Genomic DNA, 14,632 nt, shown 5'->3' with positions numbered 1-14,632 from the left:
TGGCTAAGCAGCTATAAAATAGAAGTTACTTTTTTTATTTTTAAGAGAGACTGTTGGATGACTAAAATTTTGTTTGCATTTCATACTGTTTGCAGAATAAGATTTAGCATGTTAATGCCTGTACCAGAAATGAAGTATATAGAGAACCCCAATACTCATGTGTTGATGTGAACATCATTGAGTAAGAGTATGGTGCTGGTGAAGCCTTTTTGACAGGTCTCTTTCCATAGCGAGTGTTTCCATAACAAGATGACTTGCAAAATACTTTGCCAATGCAATGACTTCAGGAGATTTTTGTTCTGGGATCCTTAATCTATTCTTTTCTGTTCATTATGTGAGCGATTTGGTTTACTGTGCAGATGAAGGAAAAAAGGTGGACTACATTTTTGAGAACAGACCAATATTCGGCTAGAAAAAAAATGAAAGAATTTAAGGCAGCCTCTCCTGCCTTCCTAGAAGTTTGAAAGCCTCTAAGAATCGATGAAAAGCCCAGTCTGTCAGTTGTGCTGTCAGTGATGCTGCTGTGGTGCCTCCCCGCTCCCGCGGGCTGGAGCAGCAGTTCAGGTACTTCAGCGAGGCACAGGTGCCCTCTAGTGCTTCACTGAGCTGGTACGTGCTGAAAGATACCCTGAGCTTTCTGGGTCTCCCCTTTCCCTGCGGTGCCACACATCTGCTTGCTAACTGCGAGCTCTTATCAAATACCAGTAATGAAGTAATATCTCCGTATTTGTGACCTAGTGATTTCAGATTTATTATGGATGTTCCCTTCGACCAGGGCGAAAAAAACCCGACCAGGGCCTCAGGTGGTTCTTCTATAGTTCTCCACGTTAGCCAGCCAACCAGAATGGGGATGATTCCTTGCATATTCCCCTAAGTGGCACTGACTTGTAGCTCAGGAACTTCCAGAGCCAGAGGCAGTATCCTTGTGTTGAACAGCACTCGATGGATTTCTCTTTTGTGGATGCCAGTTGCCCTTTAAATGCACCCAGGTCAGTTATGTTTTTGCAAAGGAATTCACCATCTTAATTGTGCATTGCCTGAAGAAATATCTTAATTGCTCTGAGCAAACAAACCCAGTGTTTGAGAAACCAGGTGGAGGCAGGTTTGTTTGAAGAAATTTAATGACTGATCCTCCTGCATTCAGTCCCTGCCACTCAGCTTTACAGACCTCACCTTTTGGGCTGCAGAATCCTGGTCTGCCCAGTGTTTTTTAGCACAAGACAACTTTGTGCCTTTGTCTTCTTTGTTTTAAGTGCACCTATCTCTGTTTGAGATAATAAATGAAAAGACAAAAGCTGCAGAGGAGTATTGAAGGAGCAGGTTCATTTGGAGTTCAGATGGTGTCATTGAAAGACTTTCCAGCCTCCCTTCCTACAAACATTTAATATTCCGTTTTCATTTTGGGACTCTTGATAGCCGTTGGGCTGATGCCTTAAAAAGAGCAAACTGCTGCCATTCTGGGATCTCTGAGGATAATAATTCAGAACCCACTGCTGTCCTGTGCTACTGAAATTGCTCATCAGCAGACTTCCTTTCACCACTCTGTCAACCAGTCAGTGCTGTGAGATCCGGCAGTTCTTGTTTTCACAGTCCTGATTAACTCAGTGGGTTGGCAGTTTGCTGATGATAAGACTTAACCACCTTTCAGGATCCCTTGTGCATTTTAAATAGCACAGATTGAAAGATAACTGCAGTGGAAGTCTGCTGCTGTCACCTTCCATGCACAGAACTGGTCATTTATCCCTACCAAATCCAAGGAGAGACTGTCTGGTGGCTGTGTTTTGCACAGGCTGCAGCACCAGCTTGCTAAGTTTGCCACTTCCTTTGTTGTCAGATCTTTTTTTTTACTAGCAAATACCATTCTCATTATTTTGGTCCATTGTCCTAATTTTCTCATGTCTTTATGTAATACAAGATAGAAGAGAATAACAAAATAAAACCACTGGCATTCCCCTAGGGAACGCTTTGATGCTGTAACAAACAGCTTTGCAAAAAAGTCAAAGCTGGCTAATTGAAATATCCCTGTGTTCTCTAATTTAGTATTAAATGAGATGAAAAATTCTTCACTTTGGATGTGAAGTGGATCACAGGAGAGTTTGCAAGTGTTGGCTGGGCAAACATTGTGTTCTTGCCTTGCCAGGCACATTAATTACCTCACTGCTGCCATCTCCTACTCTGGATTTGGTGTGAGCCCACATGAGATTTGAACTGCTGAGGCTGTGCTGGAGTGCCTAAATGTAAACAGGCTTATTCCCAGTTTGGAGCTCCCTATCACACTGGCATTGTGGTGTGGAAAGTCAGGTCTTTTCAGTGTCTAATTGAAGGTCTCAGAATTGGTAATAGGGCCTGTGCTTGTTCTAAAGAGACTTCACCTTAAACAGAAGTGCACTTTGTAACGTGATTTTGGCATGAAAAAAGGGGACAGTTCTGGGAGTGTGTTCAAATACAGATATAATGGAGATTATATTACAGATATTATGCTTACAGATATTGTGCTTTGATAATTGATAATACCAGGGATATTTTCTCTTATGTGTGGCATGCTGTCATAAAGTTACCACGTGCTTTCTTATCTCTCTATATTCCTTCCTATTTTTTCTTTCCTTCCTTTAGTATCCCTTTCAGGAGGAAGTCCAGAAGAAACCATTGCCCAGTGCTGCCTCCCAGTGTTGTAAGTTAGACTTATTTCTTCTCAATATCTTTTCCTCTTTCAATGTACTTGATTTCCTTTTGTGGTTAGATGTCAAGTGATGGTACATCTGACCAACATTTTCTTATTAGAAGTACTTAAATTTCTGTGCAGTTATGAAAAGCTGTGCTCCTCAAAATATTGCTCTGCAGCTTCTGATGCCAGGAAGTGAAGCCAGGCATTGAGTCTTGCTCTTGTCCTTGTGTGCAGTAGGCACAGAAAATGTGTTCAAAGTCACTAAGATTGTCAGACCCTTGTAATATTTATAACAGTAAGAAAACTGTGTTTTATCATGTGACTATATTAGGCTATGTTCTGCTAAAACTTCCTGCGTTAAATATAATTTTTATTGCTGTTTTATGAAATTTTAAGAGGCAGAAAATAGGTGGAGACAAGTACTACTGGTAGCCTTTTAAAATGCACCAGAGATTTGTGTACTTGATGTCTAATTTCTTCACTATTACTTTTCAATGCTGCGTTGATGGATGGAAAAATATTTTTACTAATTTCTGCTTGTCTTGTCTTGCATTTTTTATGCTTCTGAAAACATGGATGGAAAAATAATATAGCACTTACTGTATCTGATGATCTGCAAAATTAGATTTCTGAAACACTGCTTTTAACATACAATAGATGAAAGCTCAGTGATGTCTCTTGTGAATGTCTTATCTACTTTTGGCAGCAACATTAATAAAATTCAAGCCTCATAATTTAAACAAATCTTTTATCCTCTACTTCAAATCCTTTAAGATGTGCATATTACACATTGCAGGCTGTTTATCCATTAGGCTGATTATAGGATCTCCTCAAAACTGATAATATTAGGAAATGCTAATTACTGTTTACCTTTATTGAGTAGAATTAATTTCTCTGTATACTATTGTTGTGTTATCTTTGAAGTATCTTCAACAACTCTAGACATTAACCAATTGCCTAGGAAACCTGATTGTGCTGTGTAGCTGGAACATGTAGAACTCTATCAATAATACTTTCATTCTAGGCAACACTTTCTGTGTCCTCCCATTCTGGAAAAAAAAAAGTATGTTAAGAATAAAGCAGAGGTTTTTTGTTTGGTGGGGTGTTTTTTTTTTTGCTTGTTTGGGTTTTTTGTTTTGTTTGTTTTTTGTTGTTTTTTGTTTTGGGGTTTTTGTTGTTATTGTTGTTATGCTGTTCTTGTTCTGGAGTTTTTTTTGGTGTGTTTTGTTTTTAAATCGTCAAAAGGGTACAGTTGATTTGCTAAGCCTGTAAATAAGAAACATACTGGGAGAAACTAATATTTAATTAAATCATACCAACATAGTTTGCAGAACCCATAATGTCAAAAAGTCAAAGAAAAACTGTCTGCTGTATGAAGTGTCCAAGAAACGAATGTGTTATTTGCTGAAATTATTTTCCTGGCTCTGTGCCCTGGGCTTTCCTTTTGTTTGAGGGAGGCTGATTTGATTGAATCTCTCAAGTATTGAGATGTATGGGTGAATTAGAGGTAATGCTTCTGTGTGGGGAAAATAGCTGCACCTGTTCCCACATCAGGGTGCTTTTACAGCCCTCTGTAGCTGGTTTCTCCCCTGGAGAGCCAGCTGGGCTCTCGCAGACAGACACAATGAGAAGCAGCACGATGGCCACCCTTGTTGTGCTGCCTGTTAACAGCCTGCATCTTGCTGGAAAGTGACCTTTTGCAATATTCAGTTGAAGGCCCTGTGGTTTGAACAATTAATGTCACATAGGAATTAATATAATCATTCATGGGATTAAAACACTCATTAGAATGGATGTTAAACATTTCATAGCAGTCTGTTGTTAATGTATTTAAGAATTTTCAATAAAGCTGATGGCACTGCATGTACTTTGGCTTGTTTACTGCCTGCAAGTATCTGATGCCTATGAATATCTATTTACATGGAAAAAATACAAATAGACATTTAATATAGAGGTACTTTTGAAAAATGAACTCTGCCTGCATCAAGTTGTGCATAAGAGTTATCAGCTTGCCTCAATACAGCACAGTCCTTTGAGACTCAGGAGTTTAACACAGAACATGCACAGATTGCATCTCTATTGAAAGCTGACCTGACCTTTGCATGTGACACAGGAGCTCAACCCTTTTTACACAGGAGCAGGGTGGGTGTCCTTTACCACACTAAAATGTGTTCAATATGGAATGTTCTTACTTACCATGTGGGTAAGTAATTGGTAGGTATATTTTTAGATAAAATAAAAACATCCTCAAGAACACTTAAGGCTCATCCAATTTTCCACCGCATCAGTTTTCATTTTCATCTTCTCGATGTGCCAGATGAGGTATGGTTACTGTTTGGAACAGGACAGCAAACTAAGCATTTATTTAGAAGAAAGAAAAAAACATGCTCAGTGTGAGTAGGTTTTACTCCACAAGAATGTTTTCCCAGGCCTTCAAAAACCACAAAATTATCTTAAAACCTGGGACACTATAGAACAAGAGTTCTGCAAAACATTTCACATAGCTTGCACTTAAAAAAATAATTGTACATAACTGCACGTGCCACTGGTGTCCTGCTTAGCCTCTCTGGCCACTCTCAGAAGACCATTTTGATGTCCTTGTTCCAGCTAGAGAAAATACTACTCCAGCAGGCAGGTTCAGGTTCACTAATTAGGAAGATACATGTCCTTGCTTGTTAAAACTAGATTACGCTTCTGCTCTCTTCTGCATCTGTACTTTGCACACATCTTTTCCCTTTTCCAAACCAGATTTTCTTGTGGTGGTTTCCCACTTCCTGCAGGGATGCAGCTTGTTCTGTTACCTCCCCTGAGCAGAGGTGGGAGAAGGATGGAACAGGATGTGAGAGAAGTGGCCCCATCTGAACGCCAGCCTGTGATCTGAGGGTGGGTTTTTGTCCCTGGGCATGTATGGGCTGCTGCCTTGGCTTGGTGCCATGGGAAATCTCAGCCCACACTGGGAGCTCTAATGTTTCCAGAGATTGTTGAGCTTTCAGGCTCCTTTTCACAGTCTCAAATGCTGTTTTGTTCTTAGAAGACTCTGATCCATAATTTCTGAGATATTGTGGGATTTGGGCTTCCTACCTATTCTTAAATGAGGCAGGTGGTTCTGTTGCATATACAGTCTTTTCTAGGCCCTGCTGATTTTGGCACTTTTGCCTCTTTCCTTCATTATAGTTAACCATTTCATTTTTAACTCCCAACTGCTGTGTGTCCCTGTGTATTCCTCCTGCTCCAGAACGATCACATGCTTCCAGTTGATTTACCTTTCAGTGATCCCAAGCAATAAGCAAAGCACTGGAGTGTCCATGCATCCAGTTTTGTTTGCCTTTCTATTAAATGTAGTCATAATTATTAAAGTTTTGGTATGTCAGTGTTAGAAAACTGCAGCATCTCCATATTGGCTTTTACCCACAGCCTGAAATTAAATGTAAATTGAAAAGAAAGCAAGGTTTTGTTGTCTGGAAATTCACTTTAAATTATGCAGATTGCAAACATATTATTTGATTACTTTGGCATTGAGTCAATAAGCTCTATGTTATTTTTTGTGAGGAGTTACAGAAATGTTTTCCTTGCATGCTCAAGATAATTTCTGGACACGTAGAAGTCCATTATAATCCATAAGTGAGTCACCCTGTGAGTATTTTAAATGCAGCTCTGACTTGGATCAGTTTCAGTGCAAACTGGGATGAGAAAGATGCTCTGCATCTTTGCAGAATCAGTTTGGCAGACTTGGTTAATATCAGCTGCTGTAAATACTGCCCTACACCATTTGTCAGGGAGTTTACAAATCTGGAAGAGACAAAGTTTGTTCAGTATGATTCTCAGGAAAGATAACTTAAGTGTCACTTATTTTCCCTTTTCTGCTTCAGTGTTTTTGTTCCATTTACTTTAGTCTTTTGCTCTGTGAAATCCCTGGTTACCAGAGTTGTGGTGGGTCTTGATGTTTTGTTGTGGTTGATATTTTTGGGTTTTGTTTTGGTGGGGTTGGTTTGTTGTTTTTTTTTTTTGGTGGGGGGGGGGGATTGTTTTGTTATTGTTTTTGTTTTTTGGTTTTTGGTTTTTTTGGTTGGTTTTTGTTAGTTGATTGGTTGGTTTGGGTTTTTTTTTCTTTATACATTTGTTTGTTTTGTTTTGGATTTTCTTTATCTTGGGGTTTTGTGTTTTTGTGTGTGTGCATGGTGGTTTTTTTTTTTTTTTTGTGTGTGTATGTATGTGTGTGTGTTTTATTGTGGGTTTTGTTGTGCTTCTTTTTTATCAGAAGAAGGTCACAATTTTGCTTGGCTCTGGATAGGTACCCACAGTAGGTTGGTACTGGCAACAAAAGAAGCAATAGCTTCTCATATGCTCTTTTACCGGTAGAAAGAATCAAAGCCAGCTTGTGCTTGGTCTGCCATAAGATGAAAGAGAAAAAAATACAAGGTTACATCTCTTAATGCTCTTTGGAACACATGTATGTGTGCACATGCATGCAGGAAAAAAATGCTGCAGTTGTTTTAGATACATAAGCAGCGTTTTATCTACTAATATCTGGCAAAATGTTTTATACACATTTTAGGAATGGGTGCTGTTTGATGCCAGATCAGTTTGTTGTGGTGACCCTTCTTTGCACTGACATTTGAAAAAATCTGGGTTTGCAAAATTCTTCTAATTCCTCTGCGTGCACTGCTGTCTGAAAGGTACCACAAAGGCTGACTCTGAGATGTTTCATTCCTGATGCTCACTGGTTTTCTTTTTGGGAGCTCAAATTCCACTGGTACATTGGGGAGGCTTATTCATTCCCCTGAAGAGACTGTTCTAATGCTGAGATGATGATGCTTCCCATGGCACTGTTGAGGAGTTTTGTCTGCCTAACAGCCAGATGATTGCCTTCCCTGCCCCTTCCTCCCCAGCAAGCCCCAAACACTGATTTTATATTTGTGCTCTGCTGTGGATGCAGCATTTTCTGCTGCCACTAATGTGTTACTGGGCTGGGGATGTCCAGCCCTGCTGTGGGGTGAATGACCCTGTTGCAGCAAATAGCAGAGAATTTGCTTCTTTTCTTCTTTGGTAATGGTATATTTATAAAAAAGTGATCTGCTCTACCAGTTTCTCAAGGCCAGACAGCATCAAAACACTTAAACAGGCCAGAACATGCCACTCCTAATTGTTCACAGAGGTGCATGATCCGTGACAGTGGAGGGTCAGGCAGCATTGAGAATGCTGGGAGGTGACACTGCCCTCTTTGTTGTAAAGGTGTGTGCTATACATCAAGATTGTTGCTGTTTTTTTGTGGTTACCAGCCTGATTCTGCACTTAAACAACAGAGGTCAGCAGCCACCTACGGCATCTCTAGTCCACACCACTTTGGGAAGGGTAAAGTAATCATAATAATGGTTATTTTACCCTTCTCAAGGTGACCCTGAAGATCGTGTTGCAATCATTGTATAGCTGTGCTCTAGTGGGAGTAGAACTTCTGGCTGCAGTGTAGTTACAACTCAAAAGACTGTTCAGTGTAAGTGTAATTCAAAACAGCACCCATGAATGGCTTTATTTATTTATTTATTGATTTAAGCTAGGCCAGGGAAAAACTGTTTTAGCCCATACAAGGGGAACCATTGTATGAGCTTTTTGTGATAGTTTACTGCTGAGCTGGGAAAGTTAGATCCTTGGCCTCTCTGCTTCTGGGTGACTGGCAGCTCCCGTTTCTCTTTGTTTAGGATAAATCCCCTCTGGGATACTTGTTTTCCTGCGGCTTTGTGGCACTCACTCTCTGGGCTGACTGAAGGCATGATAGGTCTGCTGAAAGGAACACAGATTCAAGGTTTTATTCTAAAATGTCTGCCTGCAATTTCAGGATGAAGCTGCTACTTCAGGACTGGATATGCCTAAGGAAGAGTACTCAGCATATGGAATTTAAAAATAAAAATACTGGTAATATTAGGAGATGATACAGTAACAAAGTTTGGTGTACTGCTAACTCTAGAGAACTCTAGGGCTTTGATTTTGCTGCTGATCATGTAAATATGGTTTTTTAGTTGTTGTTCTCCTGGAGTATGGGCTGCATTTTGAAAGAGGGTGACAAGGAAATAGTTTTTACTTTTAAATAAAACCTGAATGTAAAGTTCTTATTGAAATGTTGAACACTGCCTATATTGACAAGTGTCTCTACAAGCAGTGATCAGACAAAGCAAATATTCATTTAAACACTCTAGCTTTCATAATTTGTCTAGTGCTCTTCATGAAAGCTTATTTTTTTTCTAATGCAGGTTTTTAAGGACTTTAAACTTTATTAGTCGTCATTTAATATCATAGCAATAGAAGCAAATCAATTTGAATTTTGTTATTACAGTGAAATATAAACTGTTTGAAAGTTAAAGATTTTAAACTGGTAGAAAAATGATTCCTGAAATTTATGCACAGGCCATAAATATGTGTTCTCCAGCAGTGAGGCTTGTACTTAAAGTCCGAGATTAAAAGTCAGAAGAAAAAAAGGCACCAAATCTTTTATTTCTGCTGCTGTAGATTAAATTCCTCTTTGCTATTATGCATGTATGTCATGTTAGGAGATCGACTGGAAGGGGTATATAAATCTTGTCTGTAACAGTGTTTAAATCTCTTAGCCAAATTGTGTGTGACTCGGTAGCCTGGAAATTTGTAAGACAAAGCAGCTGTGTTAGGCATCAGTGCAGTGGTAGAAATGTTACAACTTTCCATTGAAGATAAAATTAGGTGGCACTCTGCCTTTTTACTATGGTTACTGATGAGATGCACAAGTTTGTAATTACTTAGTGGGTAACACTGGATGATTTGATGTAGATCCAAGCTCTATTTAAATTTTCAGATCTCAATTGATTTTGTTTAGCCAACATAAAGGTGGCTAGAAGGGCCATCTTGTTTGGTGAAATAAAATACTCAAAAATTTCAGCATAAGCTGAATGTGGTGAACTGGGAAGCAAGGAGAGCATTCCAGTGTCACACTACAGTACCTGTCCTTGTTTCTGTCAGATCCTTCCAGCTCACTTGCCTCTTGTGTTTTCTTATCTCCTTTTATGCAGAGGCCTTAGCCCTCATCTGGAGTGTTCCAAAACTGAGCTGGAAATGGTGGTATTTGTTATAAAACCTTCTTTGGCATTGTGCTTACTGAAAACTTGACTTCCTTCTAAAAAGCTATTCAATGTATGTTTTCTATTTTAGAAGCTTATTCCACTAAAATACCACCTGTTTAGTTTTGGGAAGTACATTGAACACTGGAAGAATGCAGATTTTTATAGAATCTGAGATCTGTTCACACTATGTTGAAGGTATTAGCCATGGGAATAGGAGATTTTTTTAAGCACAGTTAAAGAACTGACCAGAACATTCTGCAAATGATACTTTATCAGAACCAAATATACTATCGGGAGTTTAGTTTGCTTTTATAAACTTACTTAGATGATTTCTGTTTGTCCCAAACACAGGATACAACAGGGGGATTGAATAATTCACCAGCATGACTATAAGCAGTGGTCAGCAGCAAATGATAATGTTCTGACAGAGATAGCAGGTCCCAACCAATCTCAGAGGCTTATGAACAGAAATGAAACAAAGTGGCACACAGGCAGTCAAATTAGATGGCATTAAAAAACTTGGAATATTCTGCTTTTTACAGTGTCCCTGCTGATCCATGCTTGACAGTGTGAAGTGGGGAGGAGGAGTTCCTCCTTGAATGGTTGCATAACTGAGGCACAGAACAAGCATATGTTATATTCAGCTAACAGTGGGAACTTAGATGTGCTTTATAAAATGTGTTAATGACAAAAATGTTTTAGCTTCCAAGACACCAGGCTGCTTGCATTGCTTAGTCCTTAATTGGAGGTTTATATGAAACCTCATTTTTTTGAGTACTGAAACTTACAGATACAAAATAATGTGGTAACTGAGACACACACTGTTGGTATTTATTAACACATGGAGTGACTAGTCTGACTTGTCTGTATCATGTATTCCATTATTGCTGTATGTTGTTGTATGGTTTTGGAATTACAACTTCCTATTTTCTATCTGTCTGGACTTCTTGGTGTTTTTAGTTTGAGTTTGCACAGGTTTAAATTTGTTCCAAGGGTGATCTGGAAGGGATGTTTTCTTAATAAATCATGGTTATGCATATTTCTTTTATGAAGCAGAAAAACAACTTGAAAAGGCTAAAAAGAAATTCTGTTTTCATTAACCTTCAAAATATCAAGACTGTCAGCCCAGGTCTTCTGCGATTATGCTGAAGGACTGAGATGTATACTGTTAGCTCCTGAATCTTAAATGAAGCAGCATATGTGTTGAATCTTTAATAAATTCATTTTTTTTCCAAAATGTTAGACACTAAAGTGAAGTGGGTGTTAGTAAAAACAAACAAAAGCCGAGTTTTGAGCTTCTGACTGAAAATCCCTTACTCTGTTTTTGCATCTCTTTCTCTTTGCTCCTGCAGCATTGCTTTCCCCAGTCTATAGCTGTAGCATTGCCTGGTCAGCCAAACCCAGCTTCTCAGTGTGAGAAAATGTGCAGGGTAAGGAGCTGCTGTCTAGAGGCAGCTGCTCCTCTCCTTGCCTTGCCCTGCTTGGCATTGGCTGCTATTTGCCTTGGGCATGGAAAGTCTGTGGGATTTCCATGCTGTTCATATGGAACTTGGTAGCACTGAGGTGGACAGGTAAGTAGCTGGCTCAAGGTCATCACTGTCAGCTTGCGGACTTTTTTGCTTGTGGGCAGTGGTCATGCTTCTCCTCCAAGGACAGACCTTGTGTCCATGAGGGTTGTCTTAGCACTTGGTGGCTTTCTCCTTGTTGCAGTTTCAAACGATGAATAGTGTTGTGCCAACCATCAGGCCTTTTTCTGTCCTAGTGGTTAGGAACATTCTCAGCTGGTTTCAGAGATCACTCATTTCTCCATGCAGATTGAGTACGGTGGTTTGTGCAGAGGCTAGCAGTCTGGGATTTTTATCTTTGTGAAACCTGGAGGACAGATAAGCTCCATTTCCTCTGTGGTTTTTCTGATCTGCATACCAGCTTTGGAAATTTATAGTTATCGTCTGGTGTTTCTTCCCCAGTTGCTCTGGGGTTTTACATGTGCATTCATTTGTGAATAATGACATGCATTTCACTACAATGTAGCCTGACTGCAATAATGCTGTGTCACTACAGAATTTTTCTGGATCTTTGATAGTAATACAAGCTGCTAATACTTGAATTTTCCTTCCTTTGCCTCTTACTGTTCACCTGAGATACAGACATTTTGATGGAAGGATGTGCTGGCGTTGCTGTTACATGTGTTAGTGTCTTGAGATTTTCAGGAATGGGATACATGTAAGCTGTTGTTCAACTTCTGCATTAATAGGAAATTATTTTTAATGGGAACTCTTGGTTACAGCAAATCAAAGCTCAGTGCAGGGCTCTGCCAACATCTCCTTCTTTCCTCAGTCCCTTTTCATATGTCCCTCTCTACTGTCTATGCTGTCCCTGCCTTTGGTTTCCATACCCTTTCTCCTGGTTGTCTCCCCTTTTCAGTTTCTTTTACTTCTGTTTTTTTTGCCAGCTTGGTTTTGCATTCCTCTTTTTCTTCTCCTTCCCGCCTGAAATAACAGTCAGACCTCTGTCAAACCTGGTATTTAGGTTTTTGTTGTGAAAAACAAGCCTGAGGTGATGGCTCTGTGGTCAGGATCATGCAAACAATGTTAGGTGGATCCTGGCAGGTTTCTGATGCATTTGGATACATCTTGATCTCACCAGCACACCCAGCTCAGCTGCATTGTCACTCTTGCTGCTGAGTGGCATTTGTCTTATCTCAGGCTGTAGATTGTTGCTGCTTGACTTGATGGACTTCAGTTCTCTTCTGTTGTTAAATCTAGTAAACAAGAATTTCTGTACGCAGCAGAGAAATAGACCTTCTGTACCCTATGGTAACTGCATGTGTTCAGCATTTTATCAGTGGCTCTTTCTAAATCAGCACCATAAAAATTGTCATTCAGTTTGTTCCACTTAGTTGGGGCTGCTTCCTTTAATGCAAACATACATTTATTGCTTTTTTTTTTGCCTTCTTTTTTCTGACTACTACTATAGGAGCCAGAAGGTAATGACCTACCTTTGAAATTCTACCAGATATAAAAGTGCCACTTGAACCTGAGCAATGCCCTTGCCTGTGCAAAGCACCACACGTGTGTTTGTCAGAGCCTAATCCAGGGACCTGGAAGTACTGATGTGCATCTGAGGGGCTGTGTTGCTTTGTAGACCTTCTGTTTCTGAAAAGAAAGGAGTAATCTGATTTGTAGCTCTAATGCGTCTCTGTGCCTGGCTGGTAGCTAGAGATGGTAGCCAGGACAGAAAGCTCTTGCTCGTTTTCTGTCTGCATGTGAAGAATTTGTTTACTGTCAGCTGCACTTCATGCATCAACGCTCCTGTAATTGTAACTTTTTAAAGTGTTTTTTACACTGTCTTCTAGAAGTGCTGGTTCTGAAACATTTCTTGGAGTTGCAAGTTGTGTGTATGGTTCTGAAGTGATTTGAGGGCTGTATGTACTGGTTTGTTGAATCCATGGTACTGAGAATGACCTTGGGGCGACAGCATGGGTATTGATAAGTAAAAACTTCAATGTCTTACAAACTTGCTGTGCAGCTTTAGCATGAATTTGTTTTCATCTTCAATTTTAACATGGAAAGGTTTGCTTACTCTTGCAGGATTAAGTTCATGGGTGTTTGCCTTAGAATGTCATGAGAGCCCTTAAGCTTTTACCAGTGTGTATATCTGCTTATCTGCCTACTCTTCACTTCACATTGTTTACATGCTCACAGTTTTTCATGCTGTTATTGTTGAAGTGATATTCATCACTGGGTTAACTTTGGTCTGGAAAGGGGGCAGAAATGGAAATGTGAAGTGACTTTTGCGATTTGATTTCCAGAGTTTAGCCTGGAATCAGATACTGCTCTAAGCTGGGCTCTGGTTTCTGAGACATTTGAGTATGCTAGGGAATAACAATGTTTAACTGCTCTTGCTAGGTTGACTGATAAGTATTTTGTCTACTTGTGTTAATAAATGCATGATTGCTTATCAATTCCAAGAGTTTATAATGATCTCAGTTTTCAGAATGTCTTATAAACAAACTGGACATGAGGTGCAAGCCCCGACATAAACTTAATGTTGTATTTATAAAGAAAAAGATCCCTTAAATTTTCAAGCTCACAATCTGTATGGCGTTTTAAATACATGAAAAGTATGCTTGTGGTTTGTTTTTTCTAAGCTTTCTTTTTCCATTCCTATTCTTTTCTGCCATTTGTGTTACATGCAGGCAACTGGAGTTATTTCGGATGGGGAGAGCAGCTGAGTACGTAACAGTTTGATTTCTTGCAAGCTTTCTGATCGTATAGTGATGCAGCATGCTCCAGTACAAGGAAAAGTGGAAATATTCATGCATATAGAAAGTCTGTTCCGTTGTATTTTATTTTTCTTTCACTTAGTCTTCATATTTGTGTGGATGGATGGCCGTTCACTTTTTCACTTTTTAGCTTTGTTTTGGTCATGTTTTATATGAGTTGCTTGTGCCTTCTGCTGGAATTTGAGGGCACGATGGCGTAATTGACTGTTATTCTTGTCCTATAAAGGTGATTCTAGTTTTTTACTTGTGTGTGTCTTTTATGTTGGTCTTCATACCTATGTGAGCCCAAATCAGTGTTTGAAGTAATAGAAAAACACAAGGAAATCTGTAGTTATTGTCTTACTAAGATGAGATAAGGTGGAAATATATTCCAAATACTACAAATAGGAGTAAATCTGAAAGAAGAAAGGACTGTTGCACACCAGTGAGGTTGTAGGTATTGTGTTGTGTTCAGCCTCAGTGGGACAAGTATATCATGGCAAAAGTTGCAGGGCTTTGCTTTCACTAGTGCTGAGGAAAAACTCAGATACTTCAGCTGTCTGTGATCTGTAGAGCTGATGCCACACCTGGAGATTGCTGTGTTAAATTCTGGTTATG

General features: G+C 39.5%; 1 protein-coding gene across 1 annotated transcript in view; it reads left to right on the top strand.

Moving 5' to 3' along the window:
* The window catches only part of UNC13B (unc-13 homolog B), a 206,892-nt gene that overhangs the window by 42,981 nt on the left and 149,279 nt on the right, over positions 1-14,632 (top strand). The window contains exon 7 of the mRNA XM_054283505.1: positions 2,614-2,671. Within this exon, the coding sequence (XP_054139480.1) occupies positions 2,614-2,671 (58 nt within the window). The remainder of the gene's footprint in view (positions 1-2,613; positions 2,672-14,632) is intronic.

The sequence above is a fragment of the Melozone crissalis genome, unplaced genomic scaffold (genome assembly GCF_028551555.1).
Source record: "Melozone crissalis strain CALT ecotype California unplaced genomic scaffold, PUWL_Pcris_2 ptg000036l_1, whole genome shotgun sequence".
Classification (NCBI taxonomy): Eukaryota; Metazoa; Chordata; class Aves; order Passeriformes; family Passerellidae; genus Melozone; species Melozone crissalis.
Note: the sequence above shows the minus strand (reverse complement) of the source record. Positions and strands in the feature narration are given on the sequence as shown.